This window comes from Acanthochromis polyacanthus, chromosome 4 (assembly GCF_021347895.1).
Source record: "Acanthochromis polyacanthus isolate Apoly-LR-REF ecotype Palm Island chromosome 4, KAUST_Apoly_ChrSc, whole genome shotgun sequence".
Classification (NCBI taxonomy): domain Eukaryota; kingdom Metazoa; phylum Chordata; class Actinopteri; family Pomacentridae; genus Acanthochromis; species Acanthochromis polyacanthus.
The window spans coordinates 44,923,725-44,949,723 of record NC_067116.1 but is presented as its reverse complement, the minus strand read 5'-3'; the positions used below and the strand labels follow the sequence as shown (position 1 = coordinate 44,949,723).

General features: G+C 38.6%; 2 protein-coding genes and 1 long non-coding RNA gene across 5 annotated transcripts in view; 1 reads left to right on the top strand and 2 right to left on the bottom strand.

Moving 5' to 3' along the window:
• Nucleotides 1-903: 903 nt before the first annotated feature.
• cope (COPI coat complex subunit epsilon) lies at nucleotides 904-15,325 on the bottom strand. Its single transcript, XM_022216447.2, has 10 exons — nucleotides 15,174-15,325; nucleotides 14,951-15,013; nucleotides 11,964-12,064; nucleotides 11,345-11,497; nucleotides 10,845-10,898; nucleotides 10,367-10,448; nucleotides 8,523-8,678; nucleotides 4,956-5,024; nucleotides 2,942-3,016; nucleotides 904-2,637 (listed from the first exon to the last, which is right to left on the bottom strand). The coding sequence occupies exons 1-10, from the start codon at nucleotides 15,273-15,275 to the stop codon at nucleotides 2,584-2,586; spliced, it is 909 nt and encodes a 302-aa protein (XP_022072139.1). The 5' UTR covers nucleotides 15,276-15,325; the 3' UTR covers nucleotides 904-2,583.
• Nucleotides 15,326-19,200: 3,875 nt separating this feature from the next.
• tnfaip8l1 (tumor necrosis factor, alpha-induced protein 8-like 1) overlaps nucleotides 19,201-25,999 on the top strand; it is a 32,021-nt gene continuing 25,222 nt past the window's right edge. The window contains exon 1 of the mRNA XM_022216449.2: nucleotides 19,201-19,837. The gene's annotated coding sequence lies outside the window, so the exon portion shown is untranslated. The remainder of the gene's footprint in view (nucleotides 19,838-25,999) is intronic.
• On the bottom strand, nucleotides 19,844-24,788 carry LOC127533509 (uncharacterized). Of its 3 annotated transcripts, XR_007941245.1 has the most exons (5): nucleotides 24,664-24,788; nucleotides 24,025-24,596; nucleotides 23,892-23,990; nucleotides 23,728-23,795; nucleotides 19,844-23,631 (listed from the first exon to the last, which is right to left on the bottom strand). It is a non-coding gene; the product is annotated as an uncharacterized LOC127533509 (long non-coding RNA). The 3 variants fall into 3 exon arrangements; XR_007941243.1 differs by lacking the exons at nucleotides 23,728-23,795; nucleotides 24,664-24,788 and having other exon boundaries at nucleotides 24,025-24,657; XR_007941244.1 differs by lacking the exons at nucleotides 23,892-23,990; nucleotides 24,664-24,788 and having other exon boundaries at nucleotides 23,728-23,792; nucleotides 24,160-24,657.

Here is a 25,999-nt window from a genome sequence, read left to right as displayed (position 1 = left end):
TTCACATTCCTGCACACATCGTGCAAATATTTCTTATTACTTAAAATTCTTAATTTTAAACTGGCATCAAAATATTTTAAAAAATAAAAAAATAAAGAAAAATAAACAATAAACCTGTATCTGCACACAGAAATGTTCTTCCTCTAATGACATTTTCAAGAAAAACAAAAAGATCCTGCTCTTTAAATTTAATCTTTATTTCAATATTAGAATTTTTTGTTTATTTTATACCATTTTATTTTTGTAATAAATCTATTTTTTATACAAGTTTTATCCTGTCATTGTTTGCACAGAATTTTTAAAATATTTTTTATCCTCTTCAAGCTGTTTGCACCATATAGTATTTAAATGTGCAAACGTGTACTACTTTAAGTTCTTTAGGTTTGTTTCTTGTTTGTCCTGCGGCTGCAACACATAAGTGGCACCAAAAAACCAAAACACAGATAATACACCTGTACCTGCATCCTGCACTGGCTGCCTGGTAAATACAAGCTTTATTCTCAATTCAATTCAATTTTATTTATATAGCGTCAATTACAGTCAAATCGTCTCAAGACGCTTTACAGAACCCATATGCCTGACCCCCAGAGCAAGCCCAAAGGCGACAGTGGCAAGGAAAAACACCCTTTAACAGGGAAGAAACCTCGAGCAGAACCCGGCTCTATATAGGGGGGACCCATCTGCCTGCTGGCCGGGGAGGTTGAGAAGGACAGAGGAGGACAAGGGGGAGGGATGGGAGAAGAGGGAGGGGTGGGAAAGTAAAATTCTGTCGTTGTCTGCACAAAATTTTTGTTGCTCTATGACTGACAACATGTGCAGCACGTTTTCCAGCTCTGTGCAACATAAATGAATCTGATTAGACTGTATACAACCTTAAACACAGATTCACATCAAACACAACTCTGCTGTTAAACATTTATTAACATTTCAAAGGAATGTTTGCAATAAATGTGGGTATGGTGGGAGAAACACAAATTTCTAAAGACTGGACACCCTCCAAGGGAAATTATGACCTCACGTGTGGTTTAAATAAAGCGGCCGAGTAAAAATATGAAAACACACACTGGACGGAAACATAAACGCAGCATGAGAATGGTACAAATTTAGCCAATTGTGCGCAGAAAGTTTTCAAGCTGTTTGACTGGTGACACATTCAGAGCTAAACCACACACTGGTGGCTTAAAAAAAACATCGATCAGATAGCTCGAGAAGCTCACAGACGCTGCAATAAAAAGGCCACCTCATAAAGCAGCTTTATTCAAATGACGCGACGCCACAGATGACAGGAGAAAAATGACGGTCAGGGCTGCAAAAAAAAGCACCTGAACGACCACAAACCCAGCATTTGTTTGGTTCGGACAGCTCGGTGTGACAGAAAATCTGCCACAGGTGCTGCGGATGTCTGACAGCAGCTCAGAAATGTCCACCAACTTCACCCAGTCCTTCAGGACGAGGAGGACTCAGATGATTCATTCTGTCTGAGAGATGCAGAGTGCTTCTGAATGTCCAGAACTTCACAGATACTGGTCTGAAAAAAATCTTTTCAGATAGTTAACCAAACTCCAAAAAATGTCCATCAACTTCACTGACTCCTTCAGGACATCATCTAATCTGTGTTTCAGACGATCCATCATATTTTAGAGATGCTGTGTATTTCTCAACGTCCAGAAATTCACCGTTAGTTGTCTAAAAAACAATTTCAGACGGCTTGGTGCAACAGAAAATCAGCTACATGATGCCAAGGATGTGCACCAACTTCACAGAGTCCTTCAGGATGAGCAGGACTTAGACGGTCTATCCTGTTTTAGAGATGCTGAGTATTTCTGAATGTCCAAAAAGTCCCCGTCAGTCGTCTGAATAATCATTTCAGAAAAAATGTCCACTCATGCTGCTTATTTCTGGAAGTCCCAAAATTAACCGTTTGTCATCTTAGAAGTAATTTCAGACAGCTTGTTGTGACATAAAATCTGCCAAATGATGCTGTGGATGTTTGATAACAGCTCAAACATGTCCACCAACTTCACCGAGTCCTTCATAACGAGCAGGACTCACGTGATTCATTCTGTCGTACAAGTGTGGCACACTTTTACAACCGTTAGTGGTAAAAAAAAATCATTTCAGACCAGCTAACCAAACACCCAAAATGTCCACCAACCTCCCCGAGTCCTTCAGGATGTGCAGGATTTAGATTATCTATCCTGTTTTAGAGATACCGTGTATTTCTGAATATCCAAAAATGCACCGTTTGTCATCTAAAAAGATAATTTCAGACAGCTGACCAGACATCAAAAAACATCCACTAAATTCACCCAGTCCTTCAGGATGAGCAGGACATTGTTTGTCATTTAATCTGCGTGAAAAGCATGAGAAATCTGGTTTATATTTAAATGTGTTTGGTTGTTTCCTTCTGTTGTAGAGACGGCGTGTTTTGGGACAACAAATGCTTTTTGCTCCATGTTAAAAAGAATTCACAGATTTTAATTAAACACTACATGCTGCGTTTACATTTTTGTTCAGTGTACATGTATGTAGGTGAGATGTCGAGTTGTTTTCATGGCGTCGAACTCGGTAAAAGGAGATGCTTCATGCCGTAGCGCTGGGAGCGTACTGCATCGCTAGTCTGTCGAACTCGTTCTCCTGCAGGGAAACAAAAGAGCAGAAGAAGCGGGTTAAAGAAAACAAAAAAAAAATCTGACCGTGGAAACAGCTGTGCATCGCATGCTTTGTTTGGTCAGCGTGTAACCCAGTTTTAGTGTTTATGTACATCTGCGCTGTTGTGGAACTACACCACAGAGTGTGACAAAGGCTAAAGATTCAGAGCTTAATGCTCTCGTTGGGTTCGTTCCAAGGACACCTGCTGCCAAACCGGGCCAGGTGATTGAATGATAACGGAGTGAAGTTAAGAAGGATGGTCAGCAGCTGAGAGCGGACGGAGGCTTACCTTTGCTAGATAGTCCTTGAGGAAGGGGTGAGCTCGGTGTGCATCTTTCAGCTGGGACAGATACCGGTTGGTTACCTGAGGACAAACGGATGACGTTTTAAAAAAGTGACGGTAAACAAGCTAAAAAAAAAAAAAACTTCCCAAAAAACAGGTTTTCCGAGTAAAGGTTATAAAGGTTTGTCAACACAGAAAAACAAACGTGTTTTCCTGAACACGGTATTCTGATTAAACAATCACGTGAGATTGCACTTCTGGTGTTATCTGTGCTCTTCTGCGGAGCTTAAAGTATGCTAAGCTCAGTTAGAAAAGAACAAAACTGCGCATTAATCAGAATTTAGCCATATTTAACTCAAAACCTGACAACAGTCGTGAGGTTGTTTGCGTATGTTGACATCCGCTGCCTGTGAAGTACGACCAAACCGCAACTAAACTGTCTTTTGTCAAATTCTCTCTAACATTACGCAACGTATTTCTTCTCATACTTCTGTTGTTGCTAAATTTGTCATGGGTGTTTAATGTTAGAGACAGAAGACTTCTACTGCTAGAGCTACAGGTTGCATAACTTCCAGGAATGCATCGAATAACGTTGTCCAACACTGTTTTTGAAGCCTTCAAATAGCTTCCTTCTGATGAAATTTTAACACCAGGTTTGAGTAATAATGAGAACAAAAAATAAACAAATTCCATCTACAACTTATGTCAGGATCACAGTGACTTGAACTTTGCTCGGCTTCATTTAGACACACACATGATTAAATACAGCTCTTTTCAACGGTTTATTTCTTTTTCCCCTCACCACATCCAGTAATGAATATAAGTAAGAAAAAATAAAATAAAATGAACAGAAAACACAAAATAATACACAGAAAAAGAAAGCTTGCTTACAGAGAATCCTTAGATTTGTTGGATATTCAAATTTAGACCTGAATTTATCAGGTTAATCTGACAATTAATAATACTGTAGGATCCGAGCCTGAATATTTAAATTAGTTAGGTTAATCTCTGTAATTAACATTAGAGTGGTGTCTTAGCCTAAATGTTAATTATAGTCAGCTTAATCTCCACAATTATTAAAACTAAATGGTCTTAGCCTTAATATTTAAATTAGTAGGGTTAATCTCCATAGTTACTACTAGAGAGTGTCTTAGCCTTAATATTTGTTATTGTCATGTTATTCTCCGTGATTAATACGGCAGTGCCTTAGCCTTAACATCTACATTCATCAGGTTAATCTCTAAAATTAATAATAGTATAGTGTCTTAGCCTTAATACTTTAGTGTAATTAGTCAGGTAATCTCCATAATTAGTAATAAAGTAATATATCTGCCTGAATATTTAAATTAATCAGATCATCACCATAATAAATATTGTAGTGTTTTAGCTTCAACGTTTAAAGAAGATAAGGTAATCTCCATAATTACAAATTCTGTCAGGTCTCAGTTGTAATGCTCATTTTAGTCATATTTAGATATATTTATATAACTTTTGGATGGTTTTAATCCTTAACATTGTTTCCGGTCAGTTCTTAATCTGTGCCTTGTTGTTTGAAACGTGCTCTTTAAGTCACGGTGACATTCCTGATTTCTGACAGTTTTCAGGGAAACATCCACACCATTCCTGTTAACCTTGAGAGTGACGAGCTAATCAGCGGTTATCACGGGCGGGACCTTCTTAATGACGACTCCGATTGAGCGGTCAGCATTCTAGGCGTCGCTATCAAGTCCATCCAATGCACGGGAGATAATTAAGTCTTTATCTCATGAACTCTGAGATTCAGGTTGTGCAACTCGCCACACATCACTAAACCGGCAGATCTGCGATAGAAGACGCTGGAGGTCATTTTCCTGATTTCAACAAAAAAACAAACCTAAAATTGCAGATATTCAAGTAGAAAGCGTCGCTGAATAGAAGCTGCTTGGAGTCCTCTTTGACCAGTTTGTCTACAGGAAGGAGCTAAGCTGAAGCTGTTAAAACAACGGCGCTGTCATTAACAGCTGCAGGTCCAAAGTCTCACCTCTGGAGCTTTGCCCAGGTGCTGGGTCAGCACGATGAGGTTGATCAGCGTCTCAGGGTGGCTGCTGTCCTGATAAGACGACAGAGAAACACACAGACTGTGAGTGGCAGAGTGTTTAATCTGCACCACTTTAAGCCACATTTTATCATCTATGCTACTTTCAAACATGGGGTCACCCAGAAAAGTTCATGTTTTCCATGAAAATATTAGTTTGTTTTCCATGAATGATGCAGTAATTTTCTTTTTACCTTTGTTTCTATGAAAACACACACAAAATGCAGCTTGAAGGCAGATTGACTGAAACTAATTAATCCAGAAAATATTCAACAAATTCAAAAGGGTTAAATGCAGCTTTTTAAACAGGCCTCAAACTTTTGAACAGTAGTGGACATGAATTAAAGTTGTTCTATATCAGTTAAAGTTGCTCTAAAATGACTTAAAGTTGCTCTAAAATGACTTAAAGTTGTTCTATATCAGTTAAAGTTGCTCTAAAATGACTTAAAGTTGCTCTAAAATGACTTAAAGTTGTTCTATATCAGTTAAAGTTGCTCTAAAATGACTTAAAGTTGCTCTAAAATGACTTAAAGTTGTTCTATATCAGTTAAAGTTGCTCTAAAATGACTTAAAGTTGCTCTATGTTAGTTAAAGTTGCTTTATATTAGCTAAAGTTGCTCTAAAATGACTAAAAGTTGCTCTATATTAGTTAAAGTTGCTTTATATTAGCTAAAGTTGTTCTAAAATGAGTTAAAGTTGCCTTATATTGGTTAAAGCTGCTCTAAATGAGTTAAAGTTGCTCTATATAATTGAAGTTACTCTATATTAACTGAAGTTGCTCTATATTTGTTAAAGTTGCTTTAAATGATTTAAAGTTGCTCTATAACAGCTAAAGCTGCCCTATGTTAGTTAAAGTTGCTCTAAAATGACTTAAAGTTGCTCTATAATGAGTTAAAGTTGCTCTATATTTGTTAAAGTTGCTTTAAATGATTTAAAGTTGCTCTATATCAGCTAAAACTGCTCTATATTAGTTAAAGTTGCTCTAAATTGACTTAACGCTGTTCTACATTAGTTAAAGTTGCTCTAAAATGATTTGAAGTTGCACTATATTAACTAAAGCTGCTCTATGTTAGTTAAAGTTGCTCTATATTAATTAAAGTTACTTTAAATGAGTTAAAGTTGCTCTGTATCAGTTGAACTTGCTCTAAAAGGAGTTAAAGTTGCTTTATATCAGCTAAAGTTGCTCTATATTGGTTAAAGTTGCTCTAAAATGATTTAAAGTTGCTCTATATTTGTTAAAGTTGCTCATAAATTAGTTGTGCTAATGTAACTGCAGCAGTGTGTGAGTTATATCCAGAAGTGTAACATCGGTTTTACAGTATTTATTACACCAAATAAGCTGTCTTTAAAAGAATGAGCTATTTCCACTGTTTTCATAGAAGCACGTGCACATATTCTACTAGACGCGGCACATTTATCCCTGTAGTAAAAACCTAAAAACGCCTGATTGTGTCAAAGAACAATAAAGTGACTATTATATTCTGTTCTCATTTTTAGCGTGATTCACGTCTCTTCCTGAGAACAAAACTAAACTAAACGACCACAGTTTCTTCTTTTTCATAAGTACAGAAAACAATTATGTGTTGCCAGAAGCTTTGGGGATCCAGTTTATTGCTCGTTTGTTGAGTGCATTAATCACAATAAAAATGAAACAATTTGCCTGGTTTAGCCGCACAGAACGTGTGAAAGTCTCGTGGCATTCCTGTTAAGTTCTGCCTGTTTAGTGAGAGCAATGGATAGCCACGTCTGTAAACGTTTAACCGCCCAGCTATCTAGGATGAGACTCACACAAGCTGCCATAGAGCCCCAGATCCACCTTTAAAACAGGATTTCTAAGTTATCAAAGTTATCTGGATAACAGACAGGAGGTGTCAAACACAGTGTGGATTAATTTAAAATGAAAAATGTCATGAGTCAGACAGAGAGCTGTGATATTTATCAACAGTGTGAAGAATGAAAATAACAGTTAATTCAATTATTACCTGTACAGTGTGAATTAATAGTGCATGCTGCTTAAACCTGCTGTGGAGAAGCACAAGAACCTTCCAGAGCTGAGGAGTAAATGCTGCCATCTGCTGCTAGCATGAAGGCAGAAGACTTTTGTATTTTTTACAGTTTAACAGGAAATTCAGCAGAAAGTCTCATATCTGGCAGATCAGTTATTGTTGCTCATGTCTTATTGGATTATTTCTTATTTTTCTTTACTAAATTAGCGACAGTTTTGGCTTTTATCGTCGTAATTTGGTTTTCACTGCATCACACACAAATTAAATCAAACAGGATGGTTTTTTTTTTCTGAATCTGTTGGTTTAACCCTCGTGCCGTCCTGTGGGTCAAAATGATCCGTTTTAAAGTTTGAAAATGTGGGAGAGAAAAAAATATTTTCACAGTGAAACTTCTGATGTCCTCATTTTCAACATTTTTGGGAAATTTTTGAACATTTTTTTAGTGGAAAAAAAAGAAATGTTAAAAGTGTTTAAGAACATTCACATAAAAATCAGCCAAAAAGTTTTTTTTGTGAATGTTCTTAAAGAAAATACTAGAAGTTTTACTAATATATGTAATTGCTTTAGATATTTTTAGAAGATTTTTACTCATTTTTTGAAAATATTTACAAAAATTTTCTTGCCAAATTTGGGGGATTTTTAATAAATAAAACATTCAAAGGAAATTACTAAGGAATTTTTGGAATTTTTATTATTTGGGGAATTTTTTTGATGAATTTTTGGATTTTTTTTTCAAACAAGGAAACAATATATTTCAGTGCCCGTAAATGAGGAAAACAGGAGGGTTAAAATAACAATAAAAAATAAAATAAAATTGCCAAAATTATAACACTTATCCAAGTCAGAAGCTGTAAAAACAGAAAATATTGTCAGATTTTCAACTTTCTCTCAACGCTTTGGTTGGAACACTAAATCAAATCTAAGCTTAAAATCTGAACATTTCACACAATTCACTCTATTCTACTTGTCTCTTTTACAAATTCCCCAAAAATAAACAGTTCATATGTAAAATTTTGCACTCTTTGAGACAAAAGTGAAGCCATGAGTGACTCAGCTACGACCAACAGTCACGTGATGAAAATTCAGGGACTTCTCAGCCAATCTCTGCTCATCTAAATGGTGTCTATACAATGTAACCAGGACAGATTTTATCTGTACTAATGCGCTGCTTGTTCTAATGTGTTCAACTGTACATTTGTAGCTTCATAACATTGTTCCTTCTTGGCCAGGTCTCTTTTGAAAAACAGAATCCCTGAACATCCTGTTTAAATTAATAAGAATAAATAAAAAACAAGCATGATAGGCTCTAGGCTTTCTCCATGCATCTTAAAGAGTGGTGAGGTTTAACCCGGTATTCATTAAAAATGTCCTAATGAAGGATGTGGATCTAAAAGCAGCTTAAGGAACACGTCATTAAAGGCTTCAGGTGAACAAACTGAGCGTTCAGTTCAGTCGATGTGAAGAGACAGAAACAGGACGAACAAAGAACAGACTACCGTCCTCCTACCTTATCGAGCGCCTCCTGCAGCACTCCTTCAGCCTCCTCCCACTTGTTCTGAGCCATGTAACAGGCCGCCTGTCCGTTCAGCAGCAGCAGCGTGGACGAGTATTTGTCAGACATCTCCTGGAAAATGTAGTAGGCATCCTGCAGCTTCTCTCCACCCTGAAACAGCAAAGAGTCAGCGACTACTCTGAAGAGCCAATAATAAGTGAAGTCTCCTTAGGACTATGTAGAGCGCGTTGGATTGATTTTGTGTATTAAATGTGTCCCACCAATAAACCGAGCTGCAGCAATATGAGCAACCTAAATGAGAAAGACTCCATCTGACACCTGTCATGCTTCGGTTAGATTTATATTATGCTCACATTTGCTGCTGTACATACTACTAATTAAACCCATCTCAACCTGAATGTTTACAACATGATTAAGAGGGATTTATTGTATTTGGTGTGCACACACATGCACCAAGGGTCTGAAGTTCTCATGACAGAGCATTTATTCCTCAACCAACTACACAGAAAAGATTCTGGTGATGTTAAAAAAACGGTCAATCTGTGTCATTTCAGGCAGAATTCAGGAAATACGTGTATCCTACAGCCCACACACACTCACATAACGACAGCAAACCAGCAGTCACGAAAAGTTCAGTCATGAAAAAAATGAGTCAATAATTTTGGCAATTCTTGTTGAAGTAACCTCAAACTTTCACACAATATATAGAAACAGATCAAGATTTTATGCTTAATGTTTTATTTTTGCTGTGTTTTCAGGTTGAGCCATGCCGTTCACTCCCAAAGAGAAGTCATTTTGCGTCCTGGAATCTGCTCGCAGAAAGTCACCCAAGACTGAGCAGCGTGCCTTCAATGCAAAGTCTGGAAAAGCTTCACCAACCGGCAAACAAATTTGGACTTGGTACCAAAATTTAAAGAGGAAGGCTGCTTATTAAAGGATCTGGTAGACCATCATCAACATCAGCATGTCCCAATAGTTTAGAACAAATATACACCAATATGTCAGTTCACATTTATACAAAAAGATTTTAAAAAATGGCAAAACACACCAGAAAGAAAAGATTCAACTATTAATACCCAGAAATAAAGAAATCAATACTTATTAACAGTAACTTATTCTATCTATCTCCATACGTCTGTTCAATTCCAGCAAAAAAATTAAGTTCTACAAAACATTTGGTTGAATTTTAAGAATATTATGTTTCCATACCTGTGAAATTCTCCATTTGTAATAAAAAGGCCATAATTAGGGTTCAATATCTCCAGAAATGAAGCGACTACAGCCAACAGATACGGTGAGAGCACAGAAAAATTACACAGATCCGAATTGGTGAATGCCTCCAGCTTTGAGCAAAGCTTCTAATTACTGACCCTTAAAAAAGGAAAAGTGTAAATAAGTGTGATACAAAAAGGTCCTGGAAGTGTTCAAATGAGTCCACGTGCTGTAAATTAAAAGCAACAAACTGGAACAAAGGCATGAAAAACTCATCACAAATCAAACTGTATGGATGTTAGAGGCCTCAAACGTTGGTGAAATGTGGGCTAAAGACTGTATTTTAAACGGGAAATATCAACACATCCATATGTGTACACTTTCCATTGTGATGGATGAAAACTGTGTCATCATCACCACATTCCACGACTGTAGGAGTTGTATTTCTTTAGATATTTAACCTTCAGAATTCCAGGTAAGGCTGTTTATAGGGTGAAAAAAAACAGTAACTCATAGGTCTAAAAACAAAAAAATACTCAAATTTTGGGATAAATATTTTACAGAATTTACCAAATAACAAATAATTAAACTCTGAACAAATAAAAAATGAATGATTTTCTCCTCACCACTGCGATGTTAACCCAGGCTGTGGCTAGCTGGGTGAGAGTGGCATCCTCATCCTGCTCCTGCATCTTCTTCAGCTCTTTCCTGTCAAAGAAAAAAGAATGTCATCATTAGAAATAGAATGAATACAATAGAATATATACTGTATTGATCCTTACCAAGGAAATGAATTGTAACAGCAGCATTTAACACACAAAACACCAGCACTAATAGTCTAAATAATGATCTAACTAAGAGCTATAGATCTAAATTAGTTAGAAAAAATATGAAAAGGTAAAACACATGCACAGAAAAAAAACTAGAAGCAGTTAAAAGGAAGTATTACTTTAAAAAGCCGTAGTCAGAGCAGGCTTTGGGAGTTTATGATTCACACACATAGATGTTGCCGTGAGTCTTGAAACAACAAAAGCTAATATACCAGTTCAATGCAAATCATGAACATTATGTCTTTTTGCATGAGGACGTTTTAAAACTCCATACCTCGCCAGGTCGACTCGATCCAGACTGAGAAGCACCTGAATGCTCATGGCCATGCTGATGAATAAACAAACGATGGGGTCAGTTTCATGCTGAGCTCTCATCAATCAGACAGTGATGAGGAACACGTTCACTACAAAACACCTCAATTCACAAATAAAATTGAAGCACACAACCCTGTGGAATCCACAGCTTCTAAACAACACTTTATTTTGTGGTTTTGATTTATTTTAAATGAATGCTTCTGGTCAATTTCCCCAAACGACAAACGAAACACAGCATTAATGATTTGTGTATGCAAATGCAGCTAATCTCTTTATCTCGTCCACACGTGCACATACTAGCCTCGCCGGCTAATTGTGTTTATTTGTGAAAATCCATCCTCTCTTGCAGTAATCAAGCATACATGAACTGAGCAGGAGCAGCTTCATCATTGTGGTGAATATTTCCATCTGAACAGTTAAATAGATAAATGATAAACTGGTATTTTGATGCCTTCTTACCACTCCAGGCTTTCTCCTTGATGCAGAGTCCTGAGAGCAGCGTCGGTGTTCGTCTCACGGTAGTAGATGGAGGCGGCCATCAGCAGGAAGGTGGTGTTGGCAGCATCAACGCTCTTCGCCATCTTCTTGTCCAAATCAGCAACAATAGCGTCCCTGAAGGAAAAGACGCAAGATTGAAGACCTGATTACTCTTCTTTTGCATGACAATTTGAAGTCTTACGTAGACAAACACAGAGCTGTATTTATCTGTCAGGTTGTGCTACAGTAAAAGAGCAACAAAACCCAGAAATACAAAGCTAGTGTGGGCATCAGTTCATCAGTACAGGGTTGATAATTAGATTCTAGTGAACTACTGAGACCCTCAAGCTCATTATTATCATCCAAGACTCTGTTCAGCCAAAAACGCTGCATTTAAATGTCAATAAGTATTCACAGACAGATGGCATCTCGGGCCACACATTCCTCACTACATGTAATACTTTGTGCTTAACCTACTATTGATGGAATGGAAAGAATATTTGTCTAAAAATGTGAATCAATGCATTGCCCTCTTGTTTATGAGGCATAGTGACAGAAAGCGTCCTCCATAGCAAACTAAATGTAAATCAGAAGCTCCTACCTTTTTATGTCGTTGGACAGATACTCTGCAAACATCCGTACAGCCTGGAGCTCCGGTGAAGAGTTGGCCTTGATGTCATCCAGGACAACAGCATACTTCCTCTGAACAACGGGAACAGAACATGTTCAGTAAAGCTCCGTTCAGACCGACACTGCTTACCAGTAATCTGACAGCAAGTGAACGTGTCGTCTTTAAGTCTGAATGAGTTCCCTGCTCACTTTTCTGTAAAAGCTGGGACAAGAATCTACATTACTAGTCTGAACAGATTGGTCATTTGAGCTAAAGTGATTTAGGGAAGATTTTTCCCATGCCGAGCACCAATGTTGCTTCAAAAAACATCACAGAGTGCAAAAGAAACTGTTCCTCTGCCAAAATCACATAAAGTCTTTCTCATTTACTTTGATGAACAATTCTGAATTAATAGGCTACATGAATGGTGCAAAATAATGAGACTTTAGTGCAATAAAGAGAGCTAGAAATCACTTAGAGTAATGATATTCACTAATAATGAATGTAATCTTTTTGTTTAATCCACAGGAGCTTAAGAGGAGCTGAAGTTTAGTTTGTTGCTTTAGAGTTTTTCCTCTGAGTTTATTAAATACCTGCAGCACCAGACAGCAGCAGGATCCAGATTAGAAGAGCTGCACACTGAACAATAAAACAGCAGCACAGTAATTATAATTATAAACTGTTGCCAACATAAAGACTGGGCGGCTGGATTAGGTTCATTTTGCCGTTATATATACTATAAAATAGTGTTACTTATTTAAAACCGACAATTCAGAAAGAGTTGCGTTACCTTGCTGACATGTTTCAACAGCCTCTGCTGTCTTCTTCAGAGCGTCATCAGACGTGTCCTTTTTTTATCACGTGGCCGGTTTGACAGATGTGTCAGAATCTGTCAAACTGACCACGCCTCCCGCCGTCTGGTGGTCTCCTGAGGATGGTGTCCCAGGTATGCCAGAGGATGTAGGCCCCCTCGTCCCGGTTCATGGTGCAGCTCACCCGCTTCCTGATTTCGATGGCTTCCTTGATCCATCGTTTCTGTTTATTTGTCTCTGAGGCTATAATCCTCCCCCCGTCCCAGTCCATAAAGTGGTTTTGTCATCTGCAGTGATCTGTGATGGCTGATTTTATATTTTCTTGTTCGGCTTTTTCTTTTTGTGCTCTTGTGAAGCGTCCAGTTGTTTCCTTTGGACATTCTGTTTGGTGTTCCTTTCTTCTTGTGTGGAATGACCTGCCTGTTTCACCAATGTATGTGTTGTTACATGATTTGCACGGTATTTTGCAGATGATATTACATTTATTGTCTGGTTCTATTCTGTCTTTGGGATGGACTAAGAGCTGTATGTTTGTATATTATAACAGTTTACAGAAAACCTACACACACGGACCAGTACCTCCTCTGGACATCAGAACATCCCACAGCACTCAAACTTTCAGTAGTCAGAACACTTTACGAATGGACTAATATCATAACGGACTATAAAGGCAGACAGGAGGAGGACAAACACATCAAGAATGCACTTACCAACTGCCAATATCCGATATGTGCCATAACCAAAGGAAAACAACAAGCCAAAACCAAAGAGAAAAAACAAAAGGAAGCAAAATCAAAACACACACACAAAAATCAGACAATAACAATTACCACTTAATCACCATTCCATATATCCGTGGGATAACAGAACCAATACAACGCATTATGAGGAAACATAACATCAACACAGCAGTAAAACCACACACAGAACTCCGGCAGCTGTTAGTCCATCCCAAAGACAGAACAGAACAGGACAATAAATGCAACATCATCTATGAAATACCGTGCAAATCATGTAACAAAACATACATTGGTGAAACAGGCAGGTCATTCCACACAAGAAGAAAGGAACACCAAACAGAATGTCAAAAGGAAACAACTGGACGCCTCACAAGAGCACAAAAAGAAAAAGCCGAACAAGAAAATAATAAAAAAATCAGTCATCACGGATCACTGCAGATGACAAAACCACTTTATGGACTGGGACGGGGGGAGGATTATAGCCTCGGAGACAAATAAACAGAAACGATGGATCAAGGAAGCCACCGAAATCAGGAAGCGGGTGAGCTGCACCATGAACCGGGACGAGGGGGCCTACATCCTCTGGCATACCTGGGACACCATCCTCCAGAGACCACCGGACGGCGGGAGGCGTGGTCGGTTTGACAGATTCTGACACATCTGTCAAACCGGCCACGTGATAAAAAGGACATGACAGCAAACGTCAGATGACACTCTGAAGAAGACAGCAGAGGCTGTCGAAACATGTCAGCAAGGTAACACAACTCTTTCTGAATTTTCGGTTTTAAATAAGTAATACTATTGTAAAGACTGGGCGACTCAGGATCTAAAAGCAGGTCACACTATGAACCTTTCTCAGACAAGCGAGCTGTGACACAGTTAATCTGCTGTAGGTAAATCAAGAGCACCTTAGCAGTTATCTTCAGTTTTGAGCTGCATCACACCTGTCGAGATATTTTTATTTTACTATTGGTAAAGTAGTAGTTAGATTATTACCACTAATGGACAGAATTTTCCATCTTAAAAAAATCATAAATAAACTTTTCAATAGCTGTTTTGCCAGTTTGATAAGCTTTTATTAGTCCAGATATAGTCTTTTGTTTATTAGTGCTTTGTGTTTTATACATCAGTGAATGTTCTGTCCAGTCTCGCGTGAATGACAAATACCGCGTGAGTACCGGCGCTCCATCCGTAACTGTAGTAGGTTTGTCTGAATGAAGAACCATTTACGAATTATGTTTGAATGACAGAAGGCTGTCACTTTAACAGACTGATAAAGCAGCAATCTTACGAGTGTCATGTCTGACAGAGGCTAAACTATGATACTTATGAAAGCACTGCTACAGCTAGCTAGCAGTCAGCTAGCTTAAAGGCAAGACATTGAGCTATCAGATTTCGACTTTTTAAAAATGGTACTTTGACTTACCTGTGCAATGTATGCTCTGTACAGAAACATGTCCCTCTCTGTCTCCTTCTCTGGCGATGACGGCTTCAAACACAAAACGCAAGTTACAGTTAAAACCGAATCAGTTCAGTAGGAGAAACGCTAGCTCAAACATTTAGCATCATTGCTGTCAGACGCTGTTTCAGCCGTTAGCGAGAAGAACGTCATTTAATCATGTTCGGGTGTTAAGAAATGTGTTTCCTACCTTCACTTTCTGAGCCTCGTTAATACACTGCTGGTAACTGCCGATGTAATAAGCATTTTTCACGTCGAAAAGTTCATCAACATCTCCCTGCTGAGCCGCCATGTTGACAACACAACTTCTGGACACGTAGCCGGTGTATGTCACATCCGCCGAGGATTGTGGGAGACGGAGTTAAACAACAAAAAAAATACAGAACTGCAGTTACAGATTGTAGTGTGACAATTATCAGTAACACTGAAATATATGATATACTGTAAGAACGTATGCTTTTGCCATAAGACAATAAACTGTAAAATCTATCACTTAAAGCAATCACAAACAATAATTACCAATATCTTTTGAAATATTACCTTTTCCAATAGTTTGTGTACTCTTGGTTTCAATATCATGTCCAACATTTCATTGATGTAATATGAGAAAATTCAATTTTTAAGTGCAAAATTTCCATTTCATATGCAATATTTCATTATTTTGTGTCATATTATTTTATTGCCTTTGAATCATGGTCAGTATTACTTCTTACTTTTTCTACTGTAGTCTTATCTATAGCTATTTTCAGGAATCTATTATCCATATATCATATTGCTTTTCTACTTCAAAGGCACTGTATTTCTCAAGTTATGTGAATATGTTTTTTGAGCATTTTTTTTCAGATATTAGATAAGAAAGCTTATCATTAACTCAAGTAGGTACAGATACACATTTGTGGGTGTTTATCTTCTATGAGTACACAGCTAATATTTATTTAGGCCACTATATTTGTAGTTGTAATGCCAGATAAACTGAATGCTTGCTGATCTACAGGCTCATTATTTTTTGGGTGCTGAACTTTCTATTCACCAAACCCTCCTATAACTTATCTGAACACGTGTTAACATACAACTATATGTACATTTATATCAGTGCTTTCATAAGTTACACTTCAACATATTATTCTGAACTGCATTTGTGTATTTGAACAACTCTTTTAAATAACGCTGCTCAGTGTTGTTGTTCACTGTGCAAGGACAATCAAGGAATTCTATTTCAATCCAATGATACTTATTGCCATACGCGCTGTATATAAGTAACATGGAAACAGAAAATGAATCTGCAGCTGGTCTACTTAAGCACATAAACTTTCCGCTTACATCCAGCTGCTCTTATCCTTGTCAGCGGTGAATCAGCCTCTGCTTACTGTCATTCAGACTGGCTGCTTCGTTTTCAAGTGGTCTCCATCTGATGATGTCTGCTGGATGCCACCTGTACATGTTCCATCACCATCCCAGCTCCAACTATTATAAACAGGGGTTAGGGTTCAACGCAAGCGTAACACTCAGAGAAAATTAGAGCCACGCCACATATCATGATGATGTTAGAGGTTACAAAAGTGGATAGAATGATGATGAAAGACTGTATTTTTTTGTAGGAAATATGAATACATCCATACCAGCCTTGTGTGAAAACATTTTACTTCTTTTTTCCATTTTAAAGGGCAAATAATGTAAGATACCGACTTCTTGTGCAACCATTTGATCATTTGCATTTGCTTGCACCACTAGAGGACGCTCCAGATCAATTTCAGAACCACAGGTCTGTTATTTATTTATTTTGCTGTGACAGTCCTGTGGCAGCACCAGTCTTCCAGTAGAAAATACAGAAATGCTGCTCAGTAAAGAGGAGAATGAACAAAATTAACGCTGACATGAGGCTGGCACTGCGAGGCCGAGGAAACAAACAGCGGCTGGAATCAGGAATAAAATCAGAGCTGTGAAATGAGCTCAGTGTTAACATAACAATGCAGAAGGATATGACCTTAGGAATTCCTGTGTCCTCATTAGGCAAAGAGGAAAAACTTCCTCCGTCCTGAAAACATCCGCTCACTGTGTTTTTTTTCTCTTTCTATAAACAATATTAAGCCTGCAAGCAAGCTGAGATTATGAAATATAAAAAGAATGTTGCACACAGTGATGTAAGTAAGCCATGTAACCCGACAAGGTAGAATTTATATCATTTTATTATATAATGACATATAAAGATGTGATGTATGGAAGTGCTGCTGTAGTGGAGATTTGTGCTTCTAAATGTGAAAGAAGAAAACTGCATTTAACAGATTCCACATGTTTTGAATGGAAACTACTTATTATCTGTAAAAATATAGACTAACTGTGAAGCTTCCTCTGTTCCCTACTTACATCAACAGCATATTTTTCTGCATTTTCATGTTTAAATAACCAAATGATGTATTATTTCATTACATATAAACTCATTTGCAAAAGTCTACATTAAAACTGATGTGTTTTTGTCTGTAGTGTCTTAATGCGATAATTGATGCAATAAGAGAAATGAGAAACAGGAATACGTTTATCTGCATTTTATTAGAAGCTCATCAATAAACTCTGTGTTTCTTCATCCATCCATCCATCCATTCTCTATATACCACTTTATCCTCACTAGGGTCATGGGGGGTGCTGGAGTCTATCCCAGCTGACTCTGGTGAAGGCAGGGGACACCCTGGACAGGTCGCCAGTCTGTCACAGGGCTACATATACAGACACACAATCACACTCACATTCACACCTATGGACAATTTAGAGTAACCAATTAACCTCAGCATGTTTTTGGACTGTGGGAGGAAGCCGGAGTACCCGGAGAAAACCCACGCATGCACAGGGAGAACATGCAAACTCCATGCAGAAAGATCCCAGGACCAGGCCGGGATTTGAACCGGGGATCTTCTTGCTGCAAGGCCAAAGTGCTAACCACTACCCCACTGTGCAGCCCCGTGTTTCTTCATGTGGATGAATATTATTAATCAGGTTTATTAGTTGTTGGTGGATAAATGCAGGCTGTGTAGTGGTATGGAACACAAAAACAAACATTTGAGGGATTTTTATTCTGAAAGATTTTATTTATATATGCAAATGAGATGTTATACAGCAAAAAAATCCCAATTTAAATGAAAAACATACACATGAACTCTGTGAAGTGAGTGACACAAACTGAAAACAAAAAGATATTGACATTTTTTAAATGTTAGATGTTTTGGTGTGTTATTTAATTCTAGATATATAATCTAATAAACTTCTAAATACGCTGCCTGAGACAAAAACAAATACATTTTTCTCAGTGAAATGTAGCTATGATGTCAAAATGAAGAACAGTTCAAATTTTCTGTCGCTCATTCTTCATATTTAATCGATCATTATATTAACCCCCCTGTTGTCTTCATTTACGGGCACAAAAAATGTTGTTCCCTTGTGTGGAAAAAAATCAGCAAAAAATTCCCCATATTTCTTAAAATTTGGAAAACCTTCAGGAAGAAAATTCCAAGAATTCCTTAAAAGATTCATTTTTCAGACAAGGAAACAATATTTTTTGGTGCCCATAAATGAAGACAGCAAGAGGGTTTAATAGAGTGTCACAATTTACATTTCCGGGCTGCACAGTGCCGTAGTGGATAGCACTCGCCTTGCAGCAAGAAGATCCCCGGTTCTGCATGGAGTTTGCATGTTCTCCCTGTGCATGCGTGGGTTTTGCATGCCGGGTACTCCGGCTTCCTCCCACAGTCCAAAAACATGCTGAGGTTAATTGGTTACTCTAAATTGTCCGTAGGTGTGAATGTGAGTGTGATTGTGTGTCTGTATATGTAGCCCTGTGACAGACTGGTGACCTGTCCAGGGTGTCCCCTGCCTTCACCAGAGTCAGCTGGGATAGACTCCAGCACCCCCCATGACCCTAGTGAGGATAAAGCGGTGTATAGAGAATGGATGGATGGAATTTACATTTCCATTTATAATACAACATCTGTTTACATACAGGCTGATTTATAGATCATGGCAGAACCTGATGCCTCATTTCCAGCTTTAAACATTACATTTTAGTAAAAGTCAGTCATTAAAATGAATATTTGTCTTTATGTCTTAAAGTGGTCAACTGGGGAAAGAAAATGGTACCCATTAGTTCACATTTTTACCAACTTCCAGTTAAAACTCATGGAATTTTACAAGTTAGTTTCATTTTGTTGACATATTGACGGTTTTTGCAGAGGAAATCTATTTTTATCACTTCGTAAATTATAAGAAAAAGTTTTTAAGACACAATTTATGTCTTCTAGCTGCTGTCAGAAGCCTGCTGGCCACAGTTCCTGCTCATTGTTCCCTGAGCTGGGTTTCCTCTGGGAAACTGTCAGCCTTGGGACTGGAGCAGGATAATTCCTGGAAGCCTGAGGGGGAGGAGGGGTGAGGAGGAGGGAGGAGGAGAGGCAGGGGAGAGGGGAGGAGGGCACGTCCTGCTTCTAAATGGACCTCAGTGTTTGGGCCTCAGTAGGCGGGGCTTCCCCCACACTCTGCCCTCTGATTGGTCTGATCTGACGTCAATCTTGTGATTTACAGGTCTCAAGTTTGAAACTTTTTTTTTTTCATGAGGAGGCGGAATCCGGTTACAACTTGTAACCGAACTCAGAAAACAAGCCTCTGAATAATTCACGGTACTGAGCCCCGATACCGAACAACAAGCGGCGGCAGCGGGGAGCTCCACGGCCGACCAACAAGCGGACAAACCGTGGAGAGAACATGCAGTGAAGCGTCCTTTCTTCCCTCCGCTGCCAGGATGGAGACCTGAGAGGCTTTAACCCGGGTTAACTTGTCATCTTCTCCCGTGTCAAAGTGAAGCCGAGAGTGAAGGTGAGTCCGCGGCGGTGGCCCCGGTTGATTTTAACGGTCGAGCGGGTCTTAATGAAATAAACGGTGTGTTGCCACAGGCCCGGTTACCGAACCGAGCCGAGCTGAGCCGAGCCGGGTTAGTGTGGGCTGCTTTCTAACGGTCACGCTGGTTCCGTTTCCTCGGTCTCTTATTGGCAGCCTCCATGTTTAATCCGAGCTTTATGGAGTCTGGTTCAGATTGATAGATTAGCTAGCTGCTAACAGGCTAATTCAATGCAAGTTAATGCTACAGGTGAACGTGGGAAAAGTTTAGCTAAAAGCTTCAACATGGAAATCCCCCAACTTACAATTAAACAATCATTATCGTCAGTTTTGTATTACAGGTTTTCTGAGGATTTTTGGGCGTTTCTTCCCTCTTTTTGTCAGGTTTTTACCCACTGTGGACTCAGGTTATACTGCAGCAAAAAGTCCTGCATCTCTATTAAAACTGTAAAACCACGACAAGAATAGTTTTTTCTTGCTTTTGTACTGTTATGTTTACCTTTCACTGTTGTCTCGTTTTTTGACTGCAATTTAAAGTCCTGCACCTGTACTAGAATTTTAAATAACTTAAAGTTTCTGTGTTTTTTGTTTTCTTAAGTTTTTTCTCCTGACTCGTTTTTACCCACTGTGGGTCTAAAGTCCTGCACCTCTGTGGAAACAGTAAAGTCATGACAAGAATCTTAGTTTAACTTTCAGAATTGTAAGCGTTTTTTGGGGTAGTTTTGCTTGTTTTTTTTTTTTGTTCCTGTCGTGTTTTCAACCACTGTGAGCTCATGTTTCGCTGCGATATCAAGTCCTGTATGAAAAATGCAAACCATGGCTAGAGTTTTAGTTTATCTTAATGAATTCCAAGTGCTTTCTGACTGTTTATTTGTATGATTAGTTTTTTGCTCCTGTCACATTTTTGTCTTGTTTCACTGCACCTTTACGGAAAACTCAAACCATGACTAGAATTTTAGCTTAACCTTTTAACTCCAAATAATCTCTGTTGCTTTTTATGTTTTGGTTTTTTTGTTTTTCTTTTCTCCTGTCTTATTTTTTCTCACTGGGCTCTTTTTTTTTTTTTTTTTTTACAGTGAATTGAGTCCCACCCCTCTATGGAAACCGCATTCTTTCAAGTGGCTTCAAATAGCTGCTCCATGTACTATAAATATTTAATATTTTTAGTGAGTTTCTTTTTTATCTGCAGTTCAGCTGAAAAGTCCCTGAAGTTTTGTTGCACGTCTGTCGGTCACAGTGGAGTCGGTGACGAGTTTTCTGTTATGTTGAGGTGCAGCAAATGTTGAGTTTTTTGCAAAATCTGACTAAAGCACACAGTTTATTTTTGGCTTTTTTTACATGAGAAACGGCTCAGCATTTAACTTACAGCTGTCTGCTCTGTGTAAACCCAACCTGCAGGCCGGTGGAAAGTCCCTGCATTTGTTTTAGCTGACTGTTGATTACGCCTGAATCTGTCATGGATTCTGTGTTGTGGAACGTTTGCTCAGCCGAAACCATTTGTTTTTGCAAATTTGTTTTTTTACAATAGAATAGCTTTATTGTCAGCAAACATGGGGGCGAAAATCTAAGTAGTTGCCACTTGACGGTTCATTGATAACAAGCTAACTGAACAATAATAAACAATATAATCAAATGTACATATAGAACAAGACTATGTTAAGAATTGCAAAATATGCAAAAAAGGCAATCTATACACAATGCAGTGTGGGAGGTCAATCAAAACAATAAAATAGAATAAATGTGGACAGGAAATTACACATAAGCAGCATTAGAACCAGTTTAGGCATGTATAAATAGAGAGATTTTTGGTGAAGTGGCACAATATTAGATACAGATTTGGTTTACGAAGTTGGAGAGCTATTGGTAAATTAGAAAATATATACACCAGCCAGAAACATTCCATTTTTGCCAGGTTGTTAGGGATAAAATGCTCCATAAATCAGGATGAGATTGATATGACCAAAGCCAAAAACTGCTTTTCTTTCAAAGATAAGGGCATTTCTAAGCGACTCCAAAACTTTTGAATGGAAGTGTAATAAAATATAGTAAAAATATAGAAAAAATACAATAAAAATATAGTAAAAATGCAATAAAAATACAGAAAATATAGTAAAAATACAATAAAAATTATTTTAAAAATATAACAAAAAGGAAATAAAAATGCAGTAAAAATATAGAAAAAATACACAGTTTTTCCCATGAAAACTCCCACTTTTATCCATGTGCTAACATAACTGCAGAAGGGTTTTCTAACCATCAATGAGCCTTTCAACAGCATTAGCTAACACAATATAGCATTAGAACACAGGAAATGTTCCTCTGTACCCCTATGGAGATATTCCATTAAAAATCAGACGTTTACAGCTACAATAGTCATTTACCACATTAACTATGTCTGCACTGGATTTATCATTCATTTAATGGTTTCTGCACTGAAAAAAAATGTTTTTCCTTCAACAATAAGGACATTTCTAAGCGAGCCCAGACTTCTGAACGGTACTGTATGCGTACTAATTTACAAAACCTACAGTAAAATAAACACCTAAATGTGTGTTTTGGATGTTTTCTATCCAGTAGTGTGAAGTAAAGCACGTTAAGTAAGCAACATATGTCAAAATCTCAATATTGACAAGTGCAGGGAATAAACAGTGTTTGTGCCTTAATGTGATGATCGATACAGCATGAGGAATGACAGGCAGAGAGCTGTTTAGCTGCTGTCCTGCATGTTATCAGGAGATCATGAAGAAGCTGTGTCTGCAGGTGAAACCCAGAGTTTGTGCTTCTTTATGTGGATGAGGACAACTAAACCAGGTTTATTAGTTATTGATGACTAACTGTATGTGAAACCAGTGGGTAGAAAACCTGTCAGGAGGAGTTCACATCTGTACCTGTGTAATCTGCATTTCAATTTGTGACTTTTGCAGAGCTCTGGGCAACAGAAAACACTGTTTATATTAGCATGGAAGCCTATTGTAATGCTTCTGTTGGAATATTTATTGCCTCATTGTGTATGTGTTTTCCATATTTGTGGAAACTGAACAAAATTATTCAAAGCCCACTATACAGGGAGTGTATATGTTGAGAAAAAAGAACTAAATTTGCCATTACATGCAAGAGAACAAAAAAGCCCCAGATTTTCTTGCTGCTGGTGTAATCACCTCATGATCCTGGTATTCTTGCAGACAAAACCACCTCACATCTAAACGCAGACTGGAGAGGCTGAGGACGAATGTTTTGCAAACACTGATATGTTGTGTAGCACATTGCTGTGTTTACGTTGAAAGCTTCTCTCCATAACAAGGCTGCAGCGGGGATGAATAGCTGCTCTGTGCAGTCGGCACACATTATCATGCACAGCCTCAACAGACATGTCAGATGAATTATGGCCTGGATTAGGACCCGGAGTAGCCTCTCTCCTTGCATTAGCTGCGTCAGTGGTGAAGTGATTTGGCCTTTTTTAACATACTCACTTCTAGTTGCCAGGGCTTCTTTTGTGTGTTTGTTGTTGGTAGCAACAGCTAACAACCAGCAAAGAAGAATGAAAATCACAGAATGACTGCAGGACCTGAATTACACCACTGCTTTTTATATAAAATGGAAATGATGGAGGCTTCATGATCAGAAGTAATGAAGTATTAATAATAAAATATTTTTTTTGGTTATAAACTTATCTGATTAGTGGTACTATGACTCCTTCTAGACCTCCTGATTAGTGGTACTATGACTCCTTCTAGACCTCCTGATTAGTGGTACTATGACTCCTTCTAGACCTCCTGATTAGTGGAACTATGACTCCTTCTCGACCTGATTAGTGGTACTATGACTCTTTCTAGACCTCCTGATTAGTGCTACTATGACTCCTTCTAGACCTGATTAGTGGTACTATGACTCCTTCTAGACCTCCTGATTAGTGGTACTATGACTCCTTCTAGACCTCCTGATTAGTGGTACTATGACTCCTTCTCGACCTGATTAGTGGTACTATGACTCTTTCTAGACCTCCTGATTAGTGCTACTATGACTCCTTCTAGACCTGATTAGTGGTACTATGACTCCTTCTAGACCTCCTGATTAGTGGAACTATGACTCCTTCTAGACCTCCTGATTAGTGATACTATGACTCCTTCTAGACCTCCTGATTAGTGCTACTATGACTCCTTCTAGACCTCCTGATTAGTGGAACTATGACTCCTTCTAGACCTCCTGATTAGTGCTACTATGACTCCTTCTACACCTCTGATTAGTGGTACTATGACTCCTTCTAGACCCCCTGATTAGTGCTACTGTGACTCCTTCTAGACCTCTGATTAGTGGTACTATGACTCCTTCTAGACCTCCTGATTAGTGGTACTATGACTCCTTCTAGACCTCCTGATTAGTGGTACTATGACTCCTTCTACACCTCTGATTAGTGGTACTATGACTCCTTCTAGACCCCCTGATTAGTGCTACTGTGACTCCTTCTAGACCTCTGATTAGTGGAACTATGACTCCTTCTAGACCTCCTGATTAGTGGAACTATGACTCCTTCTAGACCTCCTGATTAGTGCTACTATGACTCCTTCTACACCTCTGATTAGTGGTACTATGACTCCTTCTAGACCCCCTGATTAGTGCTACTGTGACTCCTTCTAGACCTCTGATTAGTGGTACTATGACTCCTTCTAGACCTCCTGATTAGTGGTACTATGACTCCTTCTAGACCTCCTGATTAGTGGTACTATGACTCCTTCTACACCTCTGATTAGTGGTACTATGACTCCTTCTAGACCCCCTGATTAGTGCTACTGTGACTCCTTCTACACCTCTGATTAGTGGTACTATGACTCCTTCTAGACCTCCTGATTAGTGGTACTATGACTCCTTCTAGACCTCCTGATTAGTGGTACTATGACTCCTTCTAGACCCCCTGATTAGTGCTACTGTGACTCCTTCTACACCTCTGATTAGTGGTACTATGACTCCTTCTAGACCTCCTGATTCGTGGAAATAGTGAAAAAGTGAATAGTGAAATAGGCATGTACAGAGTCCAACCCGACCTCCTCAGAATCAGCTGGGTTTTTTAACTTCAGTATATTTAATGAAGCCATGCAAACTGTCAACTTCAAACTGAGTATTTGGGGCGGTGGGGGCGGCATGGCTCAATGGGTAGAGTGGCCGCCTTGCAACCAGAGGGTCGCTGGTTCGATCCTTGGCCTTGAGAGCTCACATCAAGGTGTCCCTGAGCAAGATACCGAACCCCTCACTGCTTCTGATGAGCCATAGTTAGCGCCTTGCATGGCAGCTTCCCCCATCAGTACGTTATAGCAATTTAGTTGTACACTGTATAAAGACTTTCTTTTTCTTCTTCTTCTTCTATTTTCAGAGATACAAGCCCTCGAGGCACCAAGAAGTGGACTGAAATTTAATGCCTTATAATTTGTGTTATATTTTTTTGCAAGCATTTGTGAGCCATCCCAACTTTTTAAGTACGGGAGACATGAAATTTTCAGGCCTTGACAACACATCTGAGCTGTGTTAAAAACCAAATCTCTGTTCAGCACAATGTTGTGAGTTTAAAAAGCAATACCACCTCAGTGTACTTATTCTTACTCTTTCAATACACTAAACAGTCCTTTCAGGAATTCGCGATGTTGCGATCCCTTGAATTCACGCAAATTCAACCAATCTCCGCAAATTCTGCGCGGCCTTGCAATTTTGTCCAATCACCGCAACTTTTGCACAATCTTGTTCCACCAATCATAGCAGTCTCAAACGTAACGCACGTACATCACTGAATTCACTTCCTTGTTCCTGGTTTGAAGATGCTGACATGTCCCATTCTAACGTCTCTCATTTACCAACAAAAATTACTGCTGAAGACTGACAAACAATTAATTCCCTGAAATTCTTCACCAAAGCAGAAGTAAACAGTTTTACACCCGTGGACTGTTGTGGGTTGTGGTGGAATAGAAACAAAAACCATCGACTAACAAATGCTTCAGAGGAACACAGAGCAGACAGATCACCGTGATGGAAGCTGTTGATCCACATCTGTTGGAGCTCTGAAAGAATGAAGAGAAGTTTGAGTCATTGTTCCGCCAAGGACCACAGAGGAGTTCTGTGATGATCGGCGTGAATCCTTCCTCTGTGTGCAACATT